The sequence below is a fragment of the Zootoca vivipara genome, chromosome Z2, assembly GCF_965207765.1.
Source record: "Zootoca vivipara chromosome Z2, rZooViv2.hap1.1, whole genome shotgun sequence".
In the NCBI taxonomy this organism is placed as follows: Eukaryota; Metazoa; Chordata; class Lepidosauria; order Squamata; family Lacertidae; genus Zootoca; species Zootoca vivipara.
In genome coordinates, this window is record NC_142585.1 from 16,412,401 (window position 1) to 16,439,543 (window position 27,143).

The window sequence follows — 27,143 nt, forward strand, 5'->3', positions numbered from 1 at the left end:
ATCCCGTTAGCATTGAATTCTAGGGAGTTTTTTTTTACGTAGGGGAAACAAAACACCTGCAGGAAAGTTGCTTGGAATAATGAACAGGGGTGTTATTTATATATTTCCTCCTTTAAAAAAGTCATTAAAAGGCTCAGAAAGATTGCTATTGTATTACAAAGTGATGCATTTGGCCTCTCTTACATTGTATTGCTTCACAGAGGGCACCTCCCTCCCTTCCTCTTAGGAACAAAATCTTTAGTCTCTTTCCCATGAGTTACCTGAAAGAGTCAGAACTGCGCTCTAAGCAAAAGCAGACAGAGCTCCATTCTGATATAACCCAGGAGCAGTTCTGCCTGTCATGAACAATTCCTTTCTTGGGGATTTGGTTGCAGTGCATCCCTTCAGAATGCATCATTGCCCTTATTGTGTCCCAAACTAAATAGGCACTTGCACTAAACAGGCAAGTGTGCGGGGGGGGGGGGGAGGCTAGAGGTCACATTGATTTTTGTGAAACTTTTGATATTGACTTCACATACATGCTCCCCCCTAAATTTCAAACACAATTTTTAAACAGTTGGAGGAAGTAGGCAATGCCATCATAACTTAGGTATTTAATGGTTCATAAGAATAATACTGTTAAACATCATTGTTGATCACCCTGAATAAGAATTCTTGTCGAAGAGAATTAATGATGTTGTATCCTGGCAACCTGACCGGGGTGGGGTGTGGGGAGGGAGAGAAACCATTTAACCACAGCTTGAATAATGTTTAAAGGCTAATAATTTTAACAAAGACTCTTCGACTCCCTTATTTTTGAAAGCCGACCATGAAACTGACTAGAAAAAATGAAAGTACCAGTAGAAAGCTATCCATTTTCTATTAATTTCTCTGTATACTACAAATGCTTCAGAATACTTCAACATTTTCAACATTTTAATTAAGTATGGGTAAAATGTTATGACTGAAACAGAAGGTAATAAGCCCACTTGTTAAATCCTCTGCTTCATAAGAACAAGTTTCACGTATTATAAACATGAAGAAATTTAAGTGGTGCTGTACTGACCTCTTGTTCTATATTCCGGCTGCTCTTCTTCAGTTGCATTGTGATTTCATCATTCAGTGTTGAGTGCCGTGTGCCACGTACACTACATGCTGACTTCTCATATCTCTTGAACTTTCCACAACAGAGGGTTCATAAGCACTAAAGTGTTAGTCTATTTTCCAGGATACTCACTCCCTTTAACATCATTCTTTCCACATGGAGTCATAAGCACAAAGGGAAATGACTTTCTGATACTCAAATATGCATTCGAATCTGGGGGTCCGAAGCAGGCAACAATTAACAATATGCAGTAAAGTCTCTTAAACCACCTCCTTAAGATGCTACCTTATCTGCTAGCCATGAATGCTTAAGCAATTCTAAAACTTACATTGTTTTATGCTTCCCCCATCCATTTCAGGAGGAATTTCAAAATACTAGGAAGCAAGCATGACAGTGCTGCATCATAATTTTATGAGTGGTGATGATCAGAGGTTTAGTGGTCAATAAGAAGGCCCCCTTTTATTATTTTATTATATTTATTTTTTTTTTAAATTCATGTATCACCCTTGGGTATGTGGGATGTTAGGGAGGAGTAGCACCTCAGGTGGGGGACATGTTGAACACCCTTCTTGGGTAGTTTATCCACCTTTGGTCCCCACCCTGCTCTCAGCTCTCACCTGTGGCCCCTAGAAGCAGTCAACATGTGACAGTGGCCACATCCCTGGAAATGGCACATCAATCTCTGACCTTTGTCTTCTGGGTTTCTGGGGTTTTTCCTGCCTGTTCTTATTCTGTCTCTCACAGCTACAATAAACTTACCATTAAAATAATGAACTGTTCATTTCTTCATCAGAGGGCAAATGGGCAAGTTTAGCAGGGGATCAAATACTCTCCCCCCCCCCACTGTAAGGTAGGGCCTTTTCATTGTCTCCCATTCAACATCATGGAAAGTGAAGCTGTATCTTTTCCTCTGGGTTTTTGGAGGCAAGTGAATAGTTCATTGAGGTCAGTGTGTGGTACCTTTTGTGGTCTTATGTTGTCCTCTCTTTATATTGTGTGTAGTTTATATGAATTTTAATTGGTTTTAGAAATATGTATTGGTGTGTTTTAAAATGTAGTATACCAGCTGTGAGGGAAAAGGGATACAGGGAAGTCCCTCCCATCTTAAGTTCCAGCCCATCCCCAAGCGCTGGAGAGAGTAAGGAGAGCTCTGCCTCCAGCGGAGAGTCAGGAAGTGGTGTCCGAGGCTCAGGCAAGGTTGTGGAGCCCATGCCTCAGGTGGGACAGGAAGTTGGACCCACGGGGGGGAGGCCAATCCCCCCAACTCCCGAATTGCGACGCAAACGTAGGGGGAAGAGGTTGGGTCTGCCAAAGCTTTGGTGCTGGAAGAAAACGCGCCAATCGCCATTCGGAGGTTCTGACACCTCACCTTAAGGATGCATTTTTACTGCTCTGAACACTGTAAATAATCAGCACTTAATAAAAGCCTTAAAAGACCATGCTGGAGTCGTTACTCTAGAGTAGCCATATCAGGCCCTCTGACACCAGCCATATACTGAAAGCCTATACAGTCGTACCTCGGGTTTTGAACAGCATAGTTCTCAAACGTTTTGGCTTCCGAACACCGCAAACCCAGAAGTGACTGTTCCGGTTTGCGAACTATTTTTGGAAGCCAAACGTCCGACTGGGCTTCCACAGCTTTTGATTGGCTGCAGCCAATCAGAAGCAGCGCTTTGGTTTCTGAACGTTGTGGAAGTCAAACGGACTTCTGGAATGGATTCCATTTACTTCATAGGTACGACTGTATGTGTTGTTTAGTCATTTAGTCGTGTCTGACTCTTCGTGACCCCATGGACCAGAGCACGCCAGGCACTCCTGTCTTCCACTGCTTCCCGCAGTTTGGTCAAACTCATGTTCGTAGCTTCGAGAACACGGTCCAACCATCTCGTCCTCTGTCGTCCCCTTCTCCTAGTGCCCTCAATCTTTCCCAACATCAATGTCTTTTCCAAGGATTCTTCTCTTCTCATGAGGTGGCCAAAGTATTGGAGCCTCAGCTTCACGATCTGTCCTTCCAGTGAGCACTCAGGGCTGATTTCCTTAAGAATGGATAGGTTTGATCTTCTTGCAGTCCATGGGACTCTCAAGAGTCTCCTCCAGCACCATAATTCAAAAGCATCAATTCTTCGGCGATCAGCCTTCTTTATGGTCCAGCTCTCACTTCCATACATCACTACTGGGAAAACCATAGCTTTAACTATACGGACCTTTGTCGGCAAGGTGATGTCTCTGCTTTTTAAGATGCTGTCTAGGTTTGTCATTTCTTTTCTCACAAGAAGCGGGCGTCTTTTATTTTTGTGACTGCTGTCACCTTCTGCAGTGATCATGGAACCCAAGAAAGTAAAATCTCTCACTGCCTCCATTTCTTTCCCTTCTATTTGCCAGGAGGGGATGGGACCAGTGGCCATTAGCTTAGTTTTTTTTTGATGTTGAGCTTCAGACCACTGTATAGAAATATCTGAATAATGACAATAAAAATTTCATTTATGGCATCAGTGTTGTTAGGAGTAAATTGAAAATGCAATTTGCTGCATACTTGGAGCCACAAGGAGACTCACTATTTAGTGGGTTTCCTGAAAATGGAGGGAGGTTAATTAGTGAGGTAAGGGGTTCATCTCACAAGGGGGAAAAAATGTTTACCATTTTGGTTCTGCCCTATATGAAACATACATAGTAAGATGCCCTAAAACGTTCACAGTGCAGATGTCATCTTGATTCCTAAAAGCATATGCTATTAAATAGGTAATGCAAGCCTTTCCAGCAAATTAGATTTGAAAGCTTTCTTTTGACTGGAATAGTGACTTAAGACTTTTGTTTATGGGAACAGATAGGCACTGTTTGTTTGCAGCTTTTCTGTAACCCTGCAAAAGACGTGATTAGTGGCAGTGTTAGATCAATAAGTATTTAACGGTTCACAGTGTGACAAACTTACCTCATGATAACCTGAACTGTCATCCAGAGAATATAAAACTATCATCTTCTGCTGAATGAGAACCAATTTTGGGTGTGTGGGTGTGGGGTGTGTGTTTCATTTCTCTCTGTCTAACCTTACTTGATTCCATGTTGGCAAAGCTAAAAGTACTTCATATCAGTTTGCTGAATGCATCTCACTATTGCTACTTATGTTTTCATCTACCACAGCTGAATGTTTAGTTTCATAAATGTATCCTGTAAAACAGTGGTGGGAAAACTCTAGTCCGTGGGGCTAATTAGTCTCACCAGGTATCCCCATTTGGCTCTCAAGGCTGTTTAAGCCAAGGCCACCCAGCTGTCTTATCACCTGACATCATATGACATCAGCTAAGCCATGCCCACTTGTTTATCAGCTGTCATCAAACAGTGGTGAATTCAAGCCATTGCTGTAAAGAAAAGTTCCTTTGCAGTTGTGCCTTAACATTATTATTTGAATTTTGTACCTTATCTCATCATGCTGCTGAGTATTTGATGGGATAATGACAAACGCCGGCTCCCTTGGCCAGTAAAGCGAGATGAGCACGCAACCCCAGAGTCGTCCGCGACTGGACCTAATGGTCAGGGGTACCTTTACCTTTTTTAAATTTCTGTACTGTACTTTCCCTTGTGAAAGTAGAGTAGTCAAACTGGGAGATCAAAAATGTTGGTTTGTTCAGTTGCCCCACTGGGAAAGGAAATTGTTGATGGCTGCAGGCAGACTCTGCCATGAGAGAAATGTTCCCTACCTCATAACATTATTTTTAAAAACTAATCCATTCTTCATCAGAACGTATGGTGGCACAACAACATAAATAGAAATTTAAAATACAGAATCAAAGAAACATAACAGATAAGCAATACAATAATAAAGACCAACACAGTGAGACCCAGGCCACTGGATGCCTCTTTGATTGGGGGGGGGGATTGTTGTCTGGAGTTGATGGCATAGTTCTAGACTAGTACCAACTAGCTTGAATGATCAAACTAGTATTTTTATAGTACTGTTAAATTTGTAGATAAAATTCAGTAAACTTGTGTTAGTCAGTGCAGACAATACTGCTTCCAAAACATGTGCAAATCCATAGGTTAGCAATACACCACAAAATCTATATCTGGAGGTGACTGCATATGTAGAAGGAAATTGCCCTGCGCTCATTTATTATATCCTGGATGATGTGTCTTTTATACTTTTTCATCATAAATGGTGTCAATTCAGTTTCCTTGTTCCTGTAACTAAATTTGTTTGGAAGCTGTTATTGGCGTGGGATATTGTAAATCTGGGTTTTGATTCTGATATTTTAGTAATTATAAATGTAAGCTACTATTCTACAAATATCTGACAACTGAATATACAATTTGAATGGCTGGATATTCCTGTACCTCAAAAAATACTATATAAAACAGGTATTTTTGGTTAACAGTTCAATAACCCCTGCCCTTTGCTATATCTGGTCACTGTTGGTAACAATGTTTTGTTGTCTTAATGTTAGAATTAAATCATGCAAAGGTAATGTTTAATAGTGTTCAGTAATTGAGTTAATGATCAGGTGTGAGACACATTAGGTATTGTGCAGCTGTTAATTTTCAAAACCCATGTGTTTCCAGATTTTGGGATGAGCTAATAGTGAAGTTTTGCTTAATTAAGTCTCTGAACCATTACATTCTTGTGGGTTTTCCTTATCACCAGAACAATTGGATGCTTTTAATTTCCTTCAAATTTTAGGCTTACCTTGGTTAATGCCATTGTTTCTTGTGCGGGCACCAAGCAGGTGTCATAATAAAATTATCATTTCAGGGGAATACATTAGTTTACAGGTGTAGGCAATGCAACAATAGATCCACCTCTCAGCTGCACATGCAGTACATAGCATTAAGAATACTATGGAAAACAAACTCTTACAGCATGTTGCATCAGCTTTTCTTCTCCTGCTTTGATAAACAAATACGTTATTGCTCACAAAATAGATCATGGCATTAAATGAAAACAAAATATTGGTTGCTTACCAACAGGTTTAATTTAGATCCTCTATTTGATTTGTTTTGTTAAGCATTTAACTCTGACTTTACCGACACCTGAACCATTTTTCATTTCTCTTGACCATGTTCCAATTAATGTGTGGCATCATTGAAAAAATAACATAGGGATTGGTATTGTGTGGTTACAACCAGTAGGAGGCTCTGATGTGCTGAAGAAATTGTGATAACACTTTTGCACTCTCAAATCGCTGATGTAGATGGGCAAGGTCAATAGAGCTACACATCAGCTTTAGACAATGTCTGTTGGATTTGCTCTGAAGAAGTTCATTAATCAGTTTTAGCAATGACTTTTTAAAAAAAATGTCACTGTGCATGTTTTGTGCAGGTTTTCACCATGCACTTGATGGTTTGATCTCTGTTTATTTATCAATGGAATTTCTTAACCTCAACATAAAAAGCACAGCCATGGAAATATTGTGAAAGTTTAAACAGTTTTGGTGTAAAAACATTGCTGTCTGCACATACTGATAAATGTCCCCTTTGTTTAGCAGTTAAAAAGGCAGTCGAGAATACAGAAGAAAAGAAGGTGTCTCTGCCTAAGAAAAGAGTTAAAGAGCTACGGATATTGGATGGGAAGACTGCACAGAATTTGTGTATGTAATAGGTTTTTCATCTTGCACAGTCCTTGTCTGAGCCCAAACTTTAAGGGTTTTAAAAAACTTTGTGAGACTTTTTTGTTGTCATTCGTTTGATAGTTAGAAAGAAATGTCTTAATGTAGAAACTGTTGCCTGACAAGCATTGTTGTCTTCATTAGCTTTGGCTCCTTGGACTGCATGAAATTTGAGGTATTAGCTAATGTTATCTGGGAGACTGTGACTCTGGACATCAGCGGTAGATGAAATTATGTTCAAGAGTACTCTGATTCAATAAGGTAATGATGGAGTGACCTGTTTCATAGTTAGGTCAAACTTGAATGCCTAGGAGAGAGTAGACTCTTGTATACTTAATGCCTCTCAACACTTACCAGAGCCAATAATGTTCCTGTGCTGTTGACCATAAACAGTGTCTGAGGATACTGATAAAACAACAAAGGTATTATTTAAGAGGCCTGGAAGTAATTTAGAGTTGTCATAGAGCTGGTTCCTCTTTCATCAGGACCCGTATTTAGTTTATTTAATCAAAGTGATGAATCTTTGTATTATAACATGGGTACCACTGTGCTCTAAACCACTGAGCCTCTTGGGCTTGCTGATTGGAAGGTCAGCAGTTCAAATCAATGCTACAGGGTGAGCCCCCGTTGTAAGTAGATAAATGTAAGTAGATAAATAGGTACCACCGTGACAGGAAGGTAAACGGTGTTTCCGTGTGCTTTGGCACTCATCACAGTCCCCCGTGAACCAGTATAAGTTTATTCATGCTGGCCACATGACCCGGAAAGCTGCTTATGGACAAATGTCAGCTCCCTTGGCCTGAAAAGGGAGATAAGCACTGCACCCCATAGTCATCCTTGACTGGACTTAACCGTCCAGGGATCCTTTACCTTTTACCTTTTATTATAAGGTAATGTTTTTCTCTACCAGGCCTCACCCCCACTCCAAGACTTAATCTGGCCTGACATGAGCATTTAGTGTTTACTTAAATGCAGAAGTCTCACTTGTGGATTAATACTTAAGTCTCTAACCATAAACCCTACTGCCCCTTCCTCAAACAAAAGCCCATGCTGTAATTCTATGCCTACTTTATGTGGGAGACATGCCTAAATACCAATCATACTTAAGGTAATTTCTTTTTAATTGGAATGATTTTTGTTGTTGTTTAATTGATGCTTTTCCAATGACAATTTTAATGTAGCAATACGAAGTAAAAGTCATTTCCATTTGACAGTAGACTCTGAAATAGTGGTGTTTCATTTCAGCAATTTTCCTGGGATCTTTCCGCATGCCTTATGAAGAAATAAAATATATTATTCTAGAAGTGGATGAATTAAAACTGAGTGAAGCACTGATTCAGGTAAGTTAACACAGCATATCTTAGAATCACAATTTAAATCATCAGAATGATAACCTATTCAGTTATTCATATATTGGTAACATGTCTTGTTATTTTTATTATGTACTTTGTGGTATTATTCTGTATTTTTATGCTGTGAACAACTCTGAGATCTTTGATAAAGAGCAGCATACAAATATAATAAATAAAATAATAATTAATAATAAATATTCACCATAGTGTGGTATGGGGTTAATGACATCACATACCCCAGGGGTTGTCAATGTAGTGCCTTTCAGAAGCTGTAGAACCACTGTTCCCATAATTCTGGCCATTAGTGATGTTGGCTAAGACTAGTGAGAGTTAGAATCCAATTATTATCTCTGCCATGGTATCTATATGAATAATAAATATATGTGGGACACCACATTGGCTACCCCGACATACCTGCTATAGGGGAACTGATTCAGAATGGAGATGCTTGTAAACTTTAAATGTCTTAAATTAACACTACATATGATTGACCTAGATGTGTGCTCCACTTGAACCACTGTGTTGTCATTTGTAATTTTTGAAAAATTAATTCACATTGTTCATTTGATCTATATCAGAAGTAGGTAATCTATAGCCCTTCAGATGTTGTTGGATTCCAACTCCCATTAGGCCCAGCTAGCATGGGCAATAATTTGGCATGATGGGAGTTGGAGTCCAGTAATATCTGAAGGCTCCCAGGTTCTCCACTCCAAATGCTTTCTTCACTCTTTCTGGAAAGCCTGACTGTTTTAAATGGGTTGTGTCCAACTAAGTTCTGCTCAAGTTATTTACAAATTGCCCAATAATTCTTTTAGAAACAAATTTACAGATTAGATTGCTAATTTTATTTCAGTGGGCACACGTTTCAAGATAAAAATATCTCCTCTTGGTTTGAGACCTCCTCATATGGGGCAATTGGGGCAGTTAATTAAATTACCCTTTTAAAATTTGTGAACCTTCAGTTAATCTTACAATTCGTTCTAGACCTGCTCCCAGTTTCTGACGCTTATGATGAGAGTAAAATGCAGAAGCCTCCCCTTGCATGCAGCCAGTAAATGTGCCTGCTCATTTAAAGATAATTTCAGGATAATTATGCAAGCACAAGCCTCAAAATGACTGGCTCCTGGAGGAAGTAGAGGGGTTAGAAAACATGATGGGGCGCTCCCCCTCTTCCCCTTGATGCTTTTTTTCAGAGGAGAGTGCAGGAAAGAGAATATTTCATATTTAAGTACTGGACTGCCAGACAACTTTCCTTGTGTTTTAGAAATACATTTATGGAGGTTCAGAAATCTTAGTGGGGGGCAACATGCTGTTCAATAAGAACTATTTCCAAATTGTAATCAAGTTGGGATTCCTAGCCTCCTTAAAATAAATGAATGAATGATCCACATGCCTTCACATATAAAGTTCCAGACAATAAAGTGAAAGGCAGCTGACTGCAAAACCCACTAACAATACATTGTTATCGCTAAAAATTAGAATAAAAAATAACCAGTTTGGCTTAACTATTCAGCAGAAGTTGCTTTTTTTTGGAGGAAGCTTGAAATACAAGCTTTGTAACTAAATCAGCTATATAAGTTACAGGTAGGTAGCAGTGTTGGTATGACATAGTCGAAACACAATAAAATTATTTCCAGTAGCACCTTAGAGACCAACTAAGTTTGTCATTGGTATGAGCTTTTGTGTGCCTGCACACTTCTTCAGATACAATCATATAAGATTATCCCTGTTTTTGTTTAACACAAATCCAGAGTTATTGGCTTTTCATTTATTTATTTATTTTGCAAAAGGGTAGCATGTGGTCTGGTAGCTTTTACTCCTTCCTTGGCATGAGCAGGATAAAGAATGAAGCCCTGGTTTCATATTATATCTGAACCAAGGATGAATAAGTGAGCAGCAAACCATTATTTAAGGTTGGTTAGCGATTGCATTCTAGACATGTCAAAAAGGGCAGGTCCAAAACCACCCTAACACATCCATCAATCTATCCATTCATATAAACAACCCAACATGCAATACATTACATACAGAGAGAGACTGTAGATCACACACACACAAAAAAAAAATATATGATTTGGCATAAGGCAGCTTCCTATGCTGCCTGCACCAGTAGATTTAACTAAGAGTCATGGGTATAATAATTGGGAGTACATTGATAACAACTTGTGTATGTCATATATCCTTAAATTTGTTAAGTATCCAATCTGGGTGCATCATGATGGGTTTTATGAAAAATCCATGTGTGACCAAGGCTTGAGGGATTTAATGAGATGTTTTGAGACAAGAAAGAAAGGTTACATTTTTGTATGCAAGAAAAGGCACTATGGTTCAATATCTTCACTTAACTAACCTTTAAGTGTGCAATTAACATTTAAAGAAAATAAAAGTTTGTGGAATACTGTTGAATAATTGCAGAAATGTGGAAAGTAGTTAAATGTCTCAGTTCTGTTTAACAGACAGTTTTTTTAACATCACAGTTCTGACATGCCATAAAATTAGAGCTATGAGGCATGAACGATTGAATACAAAGTGTGTTTTAATGCTGTCACAAACACTTTCTTTTGACTATCCTGTCTAAAACTGGATCAGTAAGGTGCCACTTGAAATGTGATTCTATGCAAAACATTGTACTGCACTGTTATGCTGTGAATGTGTTAATGGGTGCATGTATGGAATGTTTTAAAATTAGAACTGGGGACAACTGTCATACCTTCATCATAATGAAGGTTGCTTGTTAATCCAAGGTTGGTATTTTTTGTTTGCCTTCTGCATACTGTAGTTTTATAAACTAGTTTGCATTCTAATGACATTTCCATCTAGCATTTACTTATGGAAACAGGGAAACTTTCTTGAAATATTTTGCAACATACACTCACTCAATTCTGATCAATGTCAGAATCAGATGTTCTTAAGAACAATCTAACTTTATACATACAGATCCAATAACTGTTCACAGTAGAATGGAAATGAAAAAATGAATCTGGGTAGCATTTGGTGAAATGGTAGGTTGTGATGGTTGACTCTGATAAAGTGATTTCGCCACCTCTTGCAACTTTGTGGTGAAGGAGTCCATTCTTCCAATAAATGGAAGTAAGAAAACTCACCATGGTTTAGGAGGTGATGGCAAACTACATTTTCACCACTATTTAGAAGAATGCTTTGCCACAACAGGATTGCAGTCGAAAGAAAGAAAATTCAGTGAATGCCACATTAAAATGATCATAAAAATACCATCCAAAGTAATTTGTATTTTGAGTTTCTCCACAAACTTTGATAGCCTCTACAAACAGCACATGTATATTTGAACATGTCTATGTGGCAAATCCATGTATGACCAAGGACAGAGAAACAACAAATGTTTGTAAATCTAGTGTGGGCAGACATGCTCTTCAGGGCATGTTCATTGTGTATGTGCAGTTGGAAAGTTATAATTAACACACTGAAAAACGAGTATTAGTCTGGTTTTAACTAAACGTAAATCCCTACCTCCCCTACCATATTCCACCAGTCCTTGTGATGCAAAGAGTAAAAGTGTGCCTGTGGTTTTTTGTTTTTAGTTTATAGTCCTGAGAGAAAGGGCTGTGATTCATTTGCATTTATTAGGAATGTGCATTGGCTCTGTGTATACCCCAATAACAAGACAAAATGGAATGATTTATGGCAGACTCTTATATTCTTGAGTTGAATTGCACTACTAACAAAGCATGTTGAGGCAGATCAGGGAATTCCTCTACCACTTTTATTTCGTGAGAAATGAAACCAACTGATTGGGGAAACACACAAAGCTCCAAAGGGGAGAGGTGCAGAGAAAGAGAGAGAGGGTGGAGATATGTGGGGATGTTTTCTTTTGGTGAATAGATCACACTGTTAATCACACCCAGTTATTTTTTCCAGTGTGCTCCACTCAGTGATTGGGGCATAGCTGCCAAGTTTTCCCTTTTCTCACGAGGAAGCCTATTCAGCATAAGGGAAAATCCCTGTAAAAAAGGGATAACTTGGCAGCTATGGATTGGGGGGGGGTATTTTTCAATTCAGTTGTTGTTAGTTTTTGCTTTGAGTAAGAGGGTGTGAACGGTGGAAACCATTGGAGTGTGAACAGGCAAACCATTGGGGTTGCCTGTTACTTTACTAATCATTCGTTCTCCTGAAAAACAATGTTAAGAGCTTCTTCATTGAGAGTGCTTCCAGGAACATGGAAGGTGCCTAAATTATACAGTTTTCAGACATGCTGAAGACTTGCCTCTTTACCCTGGCTTTTGACACTTAAAGTCTATGTTTTTAGGACCCACTTTATTTTTATTTTTTTTATTATACATTTTTAAATTTATTTTTAATGCTGCAATCTTACAGTGAAGGATAGGTGATAACATAATTATCAGCAACAATAACAATTATGTGGGGCGATCCCTGTATGGGATAGCTGCATATTCCTGCATTGCAGGGAGTGGACTAGATAATCCTCAGGGTCCCTTCCAATTCTACAATTCTGTGATTCTATGATTGTTATATAAAGTAAAATTGCCTAAAACAATAGTCCCTGGACCTAGGTTAAGGTTTTATACAGAATCATAGAATTGTAGAGTTTGAAGTGACTCTGAGGATCATCTATGTATCTTTATTATAGAACTTCCCAAACTGTGTGTTGGGACACAGTGTGTTGGGACACAGTGTGTCAGCTGCAGTGTGCAGGTGTGTCACGCATATGCTTCCCACTCTCCACCCAGGGCTGGAAAGGGGTTAGTTTAACCTCTGGTTTGTTAGTACTGTAAAACTGAATTATTGTGTTGCGAAATGATGCGTGTTTAAAAAGTATGTCATCAACATGAAAAGTTTGGAAAGCTCTGATTTATTAAGTTGAAGCTAGTGATGTTAAATTCTCAAGAATAATCTTTTGGAGAATATTCTCGATTAATGAGAATATTAGAGAAATTTCATTTAAAATAGGAGAATATTCATTTTAATGCATTGAAAATGATATAATTAGTTAATATACATGTTTATTCATGGGTAAACTTGTTCAGATGGCAACCAAAAACTGTACAGATACTTTTATTCAATGGGGCAATGCAGTGAATTCACATTCTTTGATTTTTTGTACCAAACTTGAAATTGAAAATTCAACGCGAATGACTCACATTAATCACTAAGCATGCCACTAACCGTATATTTACCATCAGCTTTGAATTCTGTGTTGTATATGTATATGTTGCATATGTATGAAATGTAACTTTTAAAGTAAAAGGATTATATATAAAAAACTGATTGACAGTGTAGATGGGATTATTAAAGCTACTTTCTGTAAAAAGAAGCACACACACTATATGGCCAGGGGTATTGAATTGCAAAGAATAAGGTCACACCAAAATAGAAAAAAAGACTATTACATATAGTTGAAATACATACGAATTCAAATGATCATCAAATTAAATGAATAACATTTTTAAAACTAAACAATAAAGTAAAATGTTTTCTGTAGCTCACATTTCAGAACTGCCAATGGTCAATGACACAATGCCCAGTAATGTAACTGGATTTTTTTAAAAAAAATCATTATTAATTACTTACACTGGCAATATCACAGCTTGACCGATTGTTTACTAGATTTTTTAAATGTGGGTTGTAAAACTGGTTCTTACATTAGAATTTACAGTTTGTGGAGAATTTTGAATATTCTTATTCTTGAGAATATTCTCATCTCACATCGCTAGTTGAAGCATAACAAATCTATATCTATACTGTATCATCTATACCTATGATTAATAAATATAAAAATAATTCTTATTTCTGTTTGTGTCCCTAGAATTTGGTAAAGAACCTCCCTGAACCAAAAGAGCTCAGTGCCTTAGCCGAGTTAAAGAATGAGTATGATGATCTCTGTGAGCCAGAACAATTTGGAGTTGTGGTAAGTTCCGTAAATTCAACCTGTAATTGCTGTCCACTGTGCATTTTAGCAAGTTTGCCAAAGATTTCTGAGAACATCTCTTAAAAAAACAGTAGCTGCTTTTTTATTAGTGGATAGTCTTAATAATACAGCAGTACCATAAAACGATCATTAGGTTGGTTGCCACCTTTCCAGCTCCTGATGATGAGAGCATGCAGAAAAGAATTTCTGCCAATCATCTTACCACATGGACAGGTACATGACAGAGTAAACTTATACTCTACCCCAAATGGCTCAACATAATAAAATCATCCCCCAAATTATCCCCTTTAAAAACATTTGTGAAAGTTTATCTAAATAACATACATATATGTGCAAGAATATGCTAGCCAACAGCAGCAATGGATGTGCTCTTTCTAGTCGCATCAGCTTTCAAAAATGTTTTCTGAAGCAGTATTGTGCTCACAAATATTTAAAACAATAGAATATCTTATTGCTATCTGGTTCATTTGAAAGGTGCCTTGCAGTGGCAAATAGCCTACGCCTTTTTGTAGCCACAATGTAGATCTAACATAATGTTTCATTTTGGCTAATTAGCTTCTTTGCAAATCATGCATTGATAAAAATAGATATTTTGCTTCTTGTGTAATCACTTCTGAAGTTCTACATTCAAGGTCTTGTAGCACAGTAGTATGCCCACATGGCATTTGTTTATAAGATTTATAAACCTTTGCTTAAAGATCCCAGGACAGCGGGCATAAATAATTAAAACAGAATTAATTGTGACATAGTATAATAACACATATCAGACACAAAAAAGAATCACTAAAGCTGTCAACACCTAATACCTATGATCACAGAAGCAGGAAAGAAAGACTCAGAAACTAACTGGCATAATGTTATCCCTTCCAAAGACCTGAACAAAGAAATACATTTTCTTTTGCTAATGCAATGTGCTTGGAAGACAGTTTATTCCAGATATAAAGCACTGCCTCAGAGAAAGTACTCCCACATTTTGCATCCTCATAACTTTCATCAGGTGAAGGAATCTCAAGTAGAACTTCCCTTGTCAAACATAGTACAAAGGATTTTGTGTCTAGTCATTGAAAAGAACCAATGTAGTGGAGTGGCTAAAATGCTGAGTAGGCCAAAGTTAATTCTAGCTCGTCTCTGATGATCAGAGGGTGGCATTGGGCTGTCACTTTTTCAAAGCCAAACCACCCTGACATGTTTGTTTTCAGGATAAAATATTCTAACCCTGTGAGTGCTGATCTAGGTTCCTTGGAGAAAGGGCAATAGTGACATATGTCAGAAATTAAAAAAACAACATTTGACTATCTTTATATATTATATTTCTTTAAACATTGATGATAACTGGATTCATTATGATTAAAATACTGTGCATTTAAAGCTGTGATTAACAGCCAAGAACTGACAAAGTAACAACAACAACATCCTTCAATTTCGACCACTTCTTTGTATTAACAATTTGTTATACTTATACAGCCCCCTCATGTGTGACCATGTATATATGCAGTGTTGGTAAGTAAGTAAGTAGATAGATAGATAGATAGATAGATTCAAACCAGGTAATGGTGGGAGAGAACCAGAATCATCATGGCTTGCGAGGAGACCCCAGGACCCGGAGAGGACTTCATTGAATGCAGAGGAACCCCCAAAGTATAGTGGGGCTTGTTTAGGTTCCTCAACCTCCCCGCCTAACAGTAGTGCAGCAGCAGCAGTCACTTTTTCCGCACAGCTTCCAGCCAGCCCTGCTTCAACTCTAGTTGAAGAGGGAGTTGTGTGGAGAGAGCGTGGGAAGGAGAGCTGGAGAGCAGGAAAAAGTGGATGTTTAGAGGCTTTTTAGGGGGTATTCCCCACAGTCACGTGAATATTTTTTCCTAAAAAACATTGGGTCAGTTTTTTGTTTTATCATAGATGTCATTTAAGCTTTGATTATGTCTTTTAGGACTCCTGAGGTGTCCACTACTGCTGCTGTTATTTTGGTGCAAAGTAGATTTCCCAGACACTTTTGTTTGTTATGACCTGTAGTACAAGCAAAAGCATTGGATAAAATTCCTGGTTGATTACTATAGTTGAACAAGTAATAATCCATTTATGTAGCACATGATCATTAGTTACTTCTGGGTGAAGCCACCTTCAGTTCCTAAACATGTGAATTAAGTTTTAAGATTAGGTTGAGGAGATTTTCCTAGGAGAAGAGGGAATTGTTATTGTGTATATTTGAAAATCCAAACTTAAAACAACCCGAAAAAACCCAAATCCATTATCCTTGCACATATCAGAAGTAATTCTGCTGGATTGAATAAAGATTTACCTGGCTGTAGATCACTGAACATAGACTTGTGTGGCAATGCCCGTGGTCTCCCCAGGAAATAAAGACACAGGACACATAGCTTAAGGTTAATGGGTCGAATAGGCCACAACTTTATTGATTACGGAAGAAAAGAGGTATTGGCATAGGCATTGGATCTAACCGACTATATCTGACTCCAGCCCGCTCTGCTGGCAGTCTGTGAAGGGTTAACCACCGTTGGATGGGTCCTGCGATGCACATCAACTAGGTACCCATCCTGGGGCCACCAATCGGGGTCGTGCCCTCAGGCCCTCACCTTCCACGGTTTCGGACTTGGCAACGCCCCATGGACTCCTTAAGGGAGTACCCCTCCGCATTTGGGGAGGTGATGGCAGCAACCTCCCCACCCCACTTGGACCTTCACGAGATAATCCAATGCCTACCGCCAATCGGGCCCGAAAGGGCTCGCCGCCAATACCTCTACCTCCGCAACCAACACCTAATAGCAACCAGGACATCAGCCAGCCAAACATCATTGCCATCGTCTGAAAGATGCACGCCATCAGTGCGGTAAAAGCGCTCCTCTCGGAAAGTTAAAGCAGGGTGTGGTATCACAAGTCCATTCAAGGCCAAGACCTTCTTGGCCACTGCCAAATCCAGAAATTTCCTCGCTTTGTTCACCGCGGCTGGTGAAACACAATCGCGCCAAATGCGCCTCTCGAGCAGCGAAGACCAACAGATGGTCATGGACGGGCAAGCAGCCAACAGCTCATCAAAGTCCTGAAATATATTCCATTTTAAATCTTGGCCTTTCCGATACGCCAGATCGTTCTCGCCAAGTTGCACGACTATGATGTCGGGGGGACCGCAAAAGGCGATCTTGGCCTTCACGGCTGGGAGGAATTCGGACCAGCGCATGCCCCTCCTGGTAATCCAAGAGATTCTGCAACAGCGTGGCAGCCCGAGATTAGGACCGAGGTTCTGATCGCAGGCTCGTGCCCGGGCCCAATGCATGATACTATGGCCCACCATCCAGATCTTAATTAGCCGTCCTGAAAGTGAAGTAAGGGAACAACATAAGCTTAGGCTGCCACGTGTAGTAAGAGTACATCACATTACTTAGCGGGGCGGAGGTATCCTTTGTATGCTTTGGACTTCCACCGGCCCAAGTCTTTAATCCTCTCATCCGACAGACCCATGTGCACAGCAGTCGTGGCGACCCCAATGCGGAAGGAATGGGCTGCAAATTCAGAGGCGGGTAGGCCGCAAGACGAAATTGCCTGGCGCATGATGCGCGTGAACTGGTGGCGCGTTAAGGGGGAACCATCTATGTGAATTAAAAAGGGGCCAGGCGAAGGGGGCCTCAGATGAAGGAAACGCCTGGTGTCTTTTACTGGGCAGGGACCCATCTGTCCCGTAGCGGGTAACCGCATTAAGGTACCTCTCCCTTGCTGGTCAGTCTTGGATTGGCGGATGCAGACCACCAATTCCCCGCTGGATAATGACAAGTCTGATAGCAGGATGCCCCTCCTGGGATTTTTGGACGAGCCCTCGCAAACCACTTCGCCAACCCTAAGGGCCCCGAAGAAGGCGATTGAGAAGGCTGCGGAGAAGAGTCTAGCCTCATATTTGGACCAGCAAAGGTCCCTGAGAAGTTTGTGGATTTTCGACAAGATATCAAAGGTTATTGGCCTGCGGCGATCCTTACATGGGGGCTGCAGCCTGCGCCAGCCCTCCAGAGCCCTCCGAACTAAGAAATCCGCGCAAGGGTCAATGGAATAGCCGGCCTTACTAAAGAATGAAATAGCAGCAGATTGGATTTTGAGGGTCCTAGCGGCCCTGCCTAGTTGCCTTAAGTTTGTTAGATACATCAGGACCTCTTGCTTATTGGGGGGGAGATCAGGACCCGAACCCAAGGTTTTTCTCCTAAAATTACAAAAGTCGGACCAAGCTCTCTTGTAAGTGGCAAGAGTGGAGGGGGCAACCGACGCCAATACTCCCTCTAAGACATCTCGTTCCCAAGATTCCAAAGGTGTTCCGGGAAAGCCTCCGGCAACTCCTGAGCCTCTGGCGCTAGAGAGCGGAAGCGGTCCATCTGGAAATGAGATAAAGCGTCCGCAATATCGTTATTGATACCTGGTACGAATTTGGATGAAAAGGAAATGTTTAATTTTAAGCACTGAAGGACGAAGGCGCGTAGCAAAGCCGTAACCCTGGATGATTTGGAGGATTGCCTAGTGAGGACGCCAACGACAGCCTGATTATCAGTCCAAAAGCATACACGGTGATTCTTGAACTCCTCTGCCCACAAGTGCACAGCTACGACAATGGGAAAGAATTCTAAGAAGGTTAGATCACGGGCAATAGGCTTATTCTGCCACTCTGTGGGCCAGCGTTGCGCGCACCACCTGCCACGAAAATAAACCCCAAACCCGCGGGAGCCTGCAGCGTCGGACTGTACCTGGAAATCAATCTGGAGCCTCAACGTATCCTGCCAAAGGGACACCCCATTAAAATTTTCGAGGAATTCCAACCACACTTCCATGTCCGCTTTTACCCCCTTATTAAGGCGCACCCTGTGATGAGGTTCTTTAAGGCCTGCAGATAATCTGGCCAACCTAGCGCAGAAAGGGCGCCCGGGAGATATTACCCGACAGGCGAAGTTAAGATGGCCCAGGAGGGACTGGATCTGTCTAAGGGTCACTTTTTTAAGGGGTAGCAACTCTGCGATAGTCTGCTTTAAAGCTGCCAATTTTTCTTTTGGTAACCGCGAAGTCTGTGCTACTGTGTCCAATTCGATTCCCAGGTAAGTCATAGTAGACACCGGTCCCTCCGTCTTTTCAGCAGCCAGAGGTACTCCCAGGTACGCAGTTAAGGAGGCAAAGGCTTCTAGGAGGTAAGCACAGTCGTGGTTATTAGCTCCCCCGCAAAAAAGAAAGTCATCTAAGTAGTGTGTGACACCCTCCAAACCAGTCCTGAAACGGAGGGCCCAATCCAGGAAGGTGCTGAAGGCCTCAAATGCAGAACACGCTATGGAACAGCCCATGGGCATGGCCTTGTCAACAAAGTAAGCCCCTTCAAATTTAAAACCCAGCCACCTGAAATCTTGGGGATGTACCGGGAGAAGGCGGAAGGCCGATTCAATATCACATTTGGCCAGAAGAGCCCCCCTGCCGAACCGCCTAATAAGTTTGATAGCCTGATCAAAAGAGGCGTACTTGACAGAGCATAGCTCCTGGGGGATACCATCATTAACTGAGAGACCCTTCGGATGGGAGAGATTGTGTATGAGTCTAAATTCTCCAGGGGTCTTTTTAGGAACTATGCCCAATGGAGAAATATGTAAATTCAAAATAGGGGGTGCGTTGAATGGACCAGCGACCCTACCTGCAGTAACCTCCTTAGATATCTTTTTCCTAGCGACCTCGGGCATCTCTTTTACAGATTTTTGATTAGGTGGTTCGCCAGACAGAGGGGGAATAGCAACAGGGATTCTGAAACCTGAGGAAAAACCTTCCCATAGATATTTAGCTGCCGCGTTATTAGGATAAAGTTGTAGCAAAGACTTAAGGGGGGCTAGTTTAATCGGGGAGTGGGCCAAAGCCAAGGAACGATCAGTAGCGGTTGCCTGACGCGCCCTGGCCGGCTGCTGATCCGCCCCTTGGCCCCTGGTGAAAGTTTCCCCGCCTCCCACGAAAGGACTGCCTGCCTTGGAAGCAGGCCGTGGCTGGGTGTGAACCCTGGCATTTTTCGCACTCATGGCTGTATTTACAATAGGCCCTACTACAGGTACCTTTGTTAAATTCCCAACACACGAGGCGGCGGGCAGACTTTTTGTATTCCGTTTTTGAAGATCGGAAAGTGTCTGGCTGCTTCTTTTCAATGTATGGGCCTACGTGCTCGCCCCAGAAGTTCTGGTCCCTTAAGTCCCACCTGGTAGTGGACAACAGAGAGGCATTCCTACGAAAGTCCTCATCATACCGCAAAGCAGGGCTTTCACCGGCTAGGGCGTAAGCTTTTCTAACGTGGGCCATATAGGCCAGTAGGTGCATTGCCCTCTTAGGGTAGCATGCCACAATGGTGCCCATATAAATTTGAAAACCATCCAACCAATTTTCGAATGTCCTCTCGGCCCTAGGCTCCCGATGTCTACGCTTTCCGTAACTGTTCCTCTTCTCCCCTTTGCCCTTCAACTTAGCTGGAGGAAGAAGAGTAAATATGTCTACGTAGTCCCCATTGAGGATCCTGCTCCGCTTTTTATTAGACAAATGATTACCCAAAATGAAATCTGAAGACACAAATGTGGATTTCTTTACCTCCGGTACCAATGAACCATCCCTCCACTCAAGCGTACCATTGAAAGTCTTACGGTGGGAATTTGCACGCCTCTCGTGCGCCCAAAGAGGCAAGCCCACAAGTTCCTCTCCCTCGCCCCAATAACCTTCTAAAGTGGGGTCTTCGTCATCCGAACTAGAAGAAGAATTACCTGAATCGTCATGTGGATCCATATGCTTGGTCTTCTTGGTTCTCTTCTTGCCTGTTTGTGGTGCTTCCTTCACCGTGCGGTCCACCTGGCTCGTATTTCCTATGGAACCTGAGGGTTGCGCGTGCTCTTGATTCTCGTCGTCCAAGGTGGTGTTAGATGACAAGCTCCTTGACCTAGGCTGAGAACCCTGCGACAGATTGCGCAAACAAGTGGGGGTACTAAGGGAAAACTGGGAGACAGGATTAGTACCGCCTGGCGTAGAAGGTCCTTCGCCCCCGGTGTCGGAGGAGGCTGTAGGTGCGGCAGAAACCGATTGGGATCTAGTTCCAATGCGACCTGCCTGGGCTGCGTTACCGGAAGCAGAGGTACCAGGGCGCACCACGCCCTCCCTTGGGGTATCCTCGACGAAGTCCTGAGACCCCTCGCGAGGGAGGTCCTGTAACGAAGCCCCCGGCCGTGAAAGCTGTTGAAAGAAGGTCTGAAAGCCTGAAAATAAATTTGCCACAACCTCGGAAGGGACGGAAATAGTAGTGACCGCGGGGGCACTGGAGGCAATGTTTGCGTTGGAAGTGAGCCTTTTGCTAGGCGGGGCTGCCGACTGGGTCTGCTTGCGCTTTGGAGCCATCACGCCCAGTCACAGCGTAACACAAAATTAGCAAGGGAAGCCCAAAGAGGAAACTAACTCAATCCCGGGGCTGCCTGAGGAAGCTATATGTAGTGGCAAGATACTGCTTCACAATACAAATAATCGAACAAAAGTGATACCCCGATGGAGCGATTAAACTGCAAAAGAGGTTGCCCAATGACCTGGTAAACTGATACAGTCAAGGAGTATGCCCCCGGTGTATGGAAAATAAAGGGAGCAATATAGTGCGGGATAATTAAGGCAAGTAAATAAGGCAGCTAGTTGTTTGCCCTGATATATTACGCACTTAATATGCTGGAAACCCGAGGATTAAAAGGCAACTGTCTATGCCGCTTGGATACGTGGGCGAAGCAAATCAAACAAATTATTACGCACAGATGGAGTAACCACAGAAATTAAGCCACTCTCACGCGCAGATGGAGTGACCACAGCGACTATTTATGCCAGATATCACACCACCCGCCAAGTTTAAAAGGAAACTTCTGTATGCCCTTAGGGGGACTTATAAACAGCTCTAACTATGATACGTGATGAAAAGTTTATAACTAAATATCAGAGGAACCAAAATATTACAATCCAAATGTCAATAAGCGGCAGAATTTGTTAGGTAAGAATGCGTCCAGAAATAAGGCAGCCAGTTGCAAGAGCTAACAACAATGCAGAACAGCAAAGCCCCTGAGAGAAATGCTGGGAGCCTAGCACAGATACGTACTACCCCTTTAACTGCCTAGGGAATGGGGGTAACAAAGAGACGGGAGTTAAATGGTACAACTATGCAGGAGGCAGAGTGGCGTCAAACACGTGGTCACACAAAATGGCGGCCCCCACGTTACCCCAGCAACCTCGGAAACAAAATGGCGGCCCCCGTGTTACCGCGGCAACCAAGCAAACAAAATGGCGGCCCCCACGTTCCCCTGCAACCAAGTAAACAAAATCAGTCCCCAACCTGTAACACAAAAGCTTGACGGTAGCGCTAGAACAGGCTACTTTAACGAAGCAACTGACCTTGAAAACGCTGTGCTGCCAAGGGGCGGGCTCTCGAAGCGGACTAGCCACGGGCGCGAGGCGGTCGACGCGGAGCCGTGCGTGGGTGCCGGAGCAACTGCAGCCCCCTGAAAGCGTTTGGCTGTAAAAGGAATGGCTGTGCGGCGGTCGCTTGGTGACCGCTCGCGCGAGCTAGCGGGGTGAGAAGCTGCTGCCGAGAACTGCGCGCCTTGACCCGGCTGCTCCGACACACCACCGCCGGAAGAGAGACTTGGAGGAAGGCGCCGTGAGCGTGGAAGCTGAGCAAACCGCCTGTTTTCCGCCTGGGGCGATCCCGGCGCGTACCCTGCAAAAAAGGTTGGCGTTTAAAAACGCCGTTCAAGCGATTTCCAGCTCACTTGCCGATCTGCGAAAGAGAGGCTCTCAGCCGAGGCTTCTCCCGATCCTCGTGGGAGGGGGGGGACCCGATTGGGGGGAGGATCCAACGTCGAAGGGCACGGCGGGGCGCCGGGCAGGAAGCGCGGTCAGAGCGGCGCCAAAGACAAACCCGTCCCGATCCTAAGGAGCTCGATGCTTGTAGGAAGAAGGAATGGCGTTTAAAAACACCGTTGTGGGTAGTGATTTCAGCGATCAAAAAAGGAATGGCGTTTAAAAACACCGTTTTGGTAGCGATTTTCCGTGATCCAGGCGATCGGCTGGAGTGATTCCGGGAGCGAAGAAAAAGGTGAGGCGAGTCCGAGGACAAGAGGACGAGCTCCTGCCGCGGGCCTGCTTATATTGGCAGGCCAGACACCCCGGCGCGCCCCGATTGGACGCGCCAAAGCGTGCCGCAGCAGGAGGCCGACCAATGGGCTGGGGGGGGAGTGCTAGCCACTCCCCCCTCACGGGAAGCCCACGCGCAGCCCACAACCCCTCCTCCCTTCAAGACGGGAAGAGGCTTTCTTAAAGTGATTTTGAACTAAATGTTTTGCCTAAGGCTGTGCTTTTTATTTTCAGCATACATTCTGACTCCTTCTCTGCCTTTATATTACAATATAATCTGTTTGCTTTGTGTAAAATTTCATTCAAATGCTCCTTTTCAGGAAACTGTGAAGCTTCAATCAAAAGCTATTTCCACCCTTTTCTACCTACTATAGATAGATGCTCACTTGTTTATATCTTTATTTTTGAAATGCATTCATGGTAGCTAAGCCTTCCACAGCTCTTCCCTATTTTAAAAATTAAATTAATCTTAGCATAATATTTCATTGTCCTTCTTAAGGCTTATCCCGATTTTGAATATGTATTTTTCTCCTATATTTGTTTTGGGAAGAGACTGTTACTATCGAACTACATGTTACATACATACAGTATGTGGGAATTTAACCTCCAATGCCTTCTTTAAAAGGAGAATTACTTCAAAGGGGAATCAAGAAAGAAGTATGTTAGAAGGCCATACTATTCACACACACCCTTCTGGTTGGCTGGACACTATTAAATGCAATAGAGATCAATGGCAAGACTTTTCCGTCTGTAGGATTTACAATGTATCTTTTCAAAACCACTTCACCTATAACATTGCATTATCATTGAGTATTCACAGTTTTCTATTGTATTGAGCATGTTTTTAGGAACTCTTTACCAAGCTGTATCAAAATAGGTGTACTGTATATAGGTCTATCAGCTCCATCTGGTTTGCAGGCTGAGACCCTACCTGCCCGTGGACTGTCTCGCCAGAGTGGTGCATGCTCTAGTTATCTCTCGCTTGGACTACTGCAATGCACTCTACGTGGGGCTACCTTTGAAGGTGACCCGGAAACTACAACTAATCCAGAATGCTGCAGCTAGACTGGTGATTGGGAGCGGCTGCCGAAACAACATAACACCGGTCTTGAAAGACCTACATTGGCTCCCAGTATGTTTCCGAGCACAATTCAAAGTGTTGGTGCTGACCTTTGAAGCCCTAAATGGCCTCGGTCCAGTATACCCGAAGGAGCATCTCCACCCCCATTATTCTGCCCAGACACTGAGGTCCAGTGTAGAGGGCCTTCTGGCGGTTCCCTCGTTGCGAGAAGCCATGTTACAGGGAACCAGGCAGAGGGCCTTCTTGGTAGTGGCACCCACCCTGTGGAACGCCCTCCCGCCAGATGTCAAAGAGAAAAACAACCATCTGACTTTCAGAAGACATCTGAAGGCAGCCCTGTTTAGGGAAGCTTTTAATGTTTAATAGATTATTGTATTTTAATATTCGGTTGGAAGCTGCCCAGAGTGGCTGGGGAAACCCAGCCAGATGAGTGGGGTATAAATAAATCATCATCATCATCACCATCATCATCATCATCATCATCATCATCATTTGCCCAATGTATAACTGTACGTACATGGATGTTCTCTTTTCCTCTCTGTAAGAGGGAAAAATCAATTCTGTGCACATACACCTGACATTGAAGCATTAGGTTCTAATAAAAAAATCTGTTTAACTTGACAGTGTATGGAGATTTCTCCTGTTCAGGTGGCAACTATAGATAATAGCTTGGCTAAAAGGCCTCTTGCTGTAATAATCTGGATACTGCTATTAAGAACAGGTTAAGTAAGAAGAGGATGATTGAAAGGCTGCCTTCTATTTGAAGGGTTTTTTTCAGAATGTGTATACCTATTTGCATATACAAATTAGGTAAGTTAATTATTAATATAAGGTTTTAATTGGATAATCAATATACCCATCAAACCTAATAAAGGTCAGAATTAGATGTTTAAAATTCATTTAGAAAAGTCACACTTTGTAATTAGGTTACTTATTATAACAGACTAATTAGCTTAATATTCTTATTTGTGCATGAAAATTGGAGCATCACATTTTCATTTAGATGAAGCATTAAGATGAATTATATATTCTAATGAACTACAGTTTTTTGGAGTTATATCAAATAAAGTTTCACATCTAAAATGAGTGAGATGAAATTTAATGACAGATTGCAAAGAGGAGTTTCCAGTCTTTGCTGCCACAGTGTGTTATTCTATGCCTCTGTGATTAAAAATTCACCTGTTATTCTTGAAGCAATGTTGTTGCTAACGATTCACTGTGAACTGTATAAGTTAGTGACATACAGGTAACACACATCTTAAGAAGAACTAACTTTCTGGGTATGGGGTGCATATGCAAAAAGCATATACTCAAAACCACCGCATGACCAATCTTATCTTCCAGAAGTGGCACATCAGATGGGGCTTGAGCCCCTCTAAGTGAGACAGAGAGTTTGTAAGCTCTCCATCTTGCTTACTGTGCTCTGGGAGGCCCTTGTGAGATCTACAAGGCCGACTGAGTGCCTGCACGATCTTGTGAGAGCATCCCAAAGCACAATAATCAAATGTGAAAGTTTCAAAGGTGGGTCGGTGCCAAGTAAAGCTTGTACAAAATGAGCTTTTAAGCTGTTTGCCTTCCATGCATTTAATTTATGCAATTTCAACCAGCCACATAAAGTTGAAATGCAGGTAAATGCGTGTAAGTTGCAAGTTACCTGTACTTTAATCTTTTTGTAAAACCTATTCTTTTTCAAAAAAACACTATTTTTTATAAAACCTTTTTGTAAAACCTATTTTATGAAATAAAAATAATAAAAAGATGATAATAATACTTCATTTGATTATATTGCTTTCCTGTCAGCTCCTCTAATCAAATTTCCAAACACCTTTTATGATAAGTTATCATTATTATTACTATTCTTATTTATATAGCTTGGTTAGTATGCCAGCACTATTGGTGCCTGCTTTTAATATTAAAGTAGAAGCTTAATTTGCTTAAATGGGCTCTTCAAAACCAAATAATCTTTCCCCACAAAGCAGTGAATAAAATTAAAATGCTAACACTACGCCTATCCATGCTAAGAAAAGGAAGCAAAATTTGAGAAACACTTCTAATAAGTGCTACGCCGCAAATCTCTTCAATGAAATCCTAAGATTTCTGTTTTGTTTCTTACTGGTGCAGAGAGAGAGAGAGAGAGAGGGAGAGAGAGAGAGAGAAAGGAATAGTGAAACTAATAATGAAGTGTAGTAGTTAAGTAGTCGAGACCCTGATTTATTAATTATTTAGTAGACAATTTGCTGCTCTTCATCAGGGAAGCTTACAAAAACAAAAACAAAAACCAGTGTCCAGTTTAACCATCACATACATATAAACTCTTTCAAACCATAACTATCAATGTAACTATGCCTCCTGTATTATCTACCGTAGTTCTTAATGCAGCCTCTTTTTCTGTTTTCTTATTGGTACTGTAGAAAAAGAGCAAGTGATGGTGAATTGAGTGGAACTAAATTGAGTGAATTGAGTGGAACTTGTTTCTAAAATGCTGGAAGTGAGTTTTTGAAATAATACAGAATCCCTGTTAGACCAGGACAAGTCTTAGATAAGTTAGACAAGTTACATTTTCTCAGCCTGGCTGTATTATACATATATCTTGAATCCCTTTATACACCATGAGGACATACCACACTTCCAGGACCTGCTTACCCCCCACCACTCTACCTCCTTGGCCAGATTGGAAAATAGTGATTTAGGAAGGGGTGGCCACATAGTTAGAATTCCTGTCCTGCTTTGGGGCTTCTCATAGGCATCTGGTTGATCCAGCCCGATCCAGCAGGCTCTTCATATGTTATTAAGGAACAAGACACTTCTGAGATCAGAAACTTGCTTTTAGTGATTGAATTCCCATTCCACACCAAGGCAAGCCACTGCTTAGCATAGAAGTGCTAGCTGCTGAAGAGATTGTTGCAGTTTTGCACCCTCCCTGGGTCTTTTAGGTCAGCATGGTAGCTAAATC

At 41.8% G+C, this 27,143-nt stretch overlaps 1 protein-coding gene across 8 annotated transcripts in view; it reads left to right on the forward strand.

The window, feature by feature from the left end:
* DIAPH2 (diaphanous related formin 2) overlaps nt 1–27,143 on the forward strand; it is a 339,062-nt gene that overhangs the window by 123,596 nt on the left and 188,323 nt on the right. For 5 of the 8 annotated variants that reach the window (XR_015948654.1, XM_088664504.1, XM_088664505.1 and 2 more), the window contains 3 exons: nt 6,559–6,663; nt 7,927–8,021; nt 13,834–13,935. Coding sequence is in view for 7 of the 8 variants with exons in the window: in XM_088664504.1 (XP_088520630.1) it covers nt 6,559–6,663; nt 7,927–8,021; nt 13,834–13,935 (302 nt within the window). In the remaining variant the exon portion in view is untranslated. The remainder of the gene's footprint in view (nt 1–6,558; nt 6,664–7,926; nt 8,022–13,833; nt 13,936–27,143) is intronic. The other 3 variants (XM_088664506.1, XM_088664501.1, XM_088664503.1) reach the window with 1 other exon arrangement.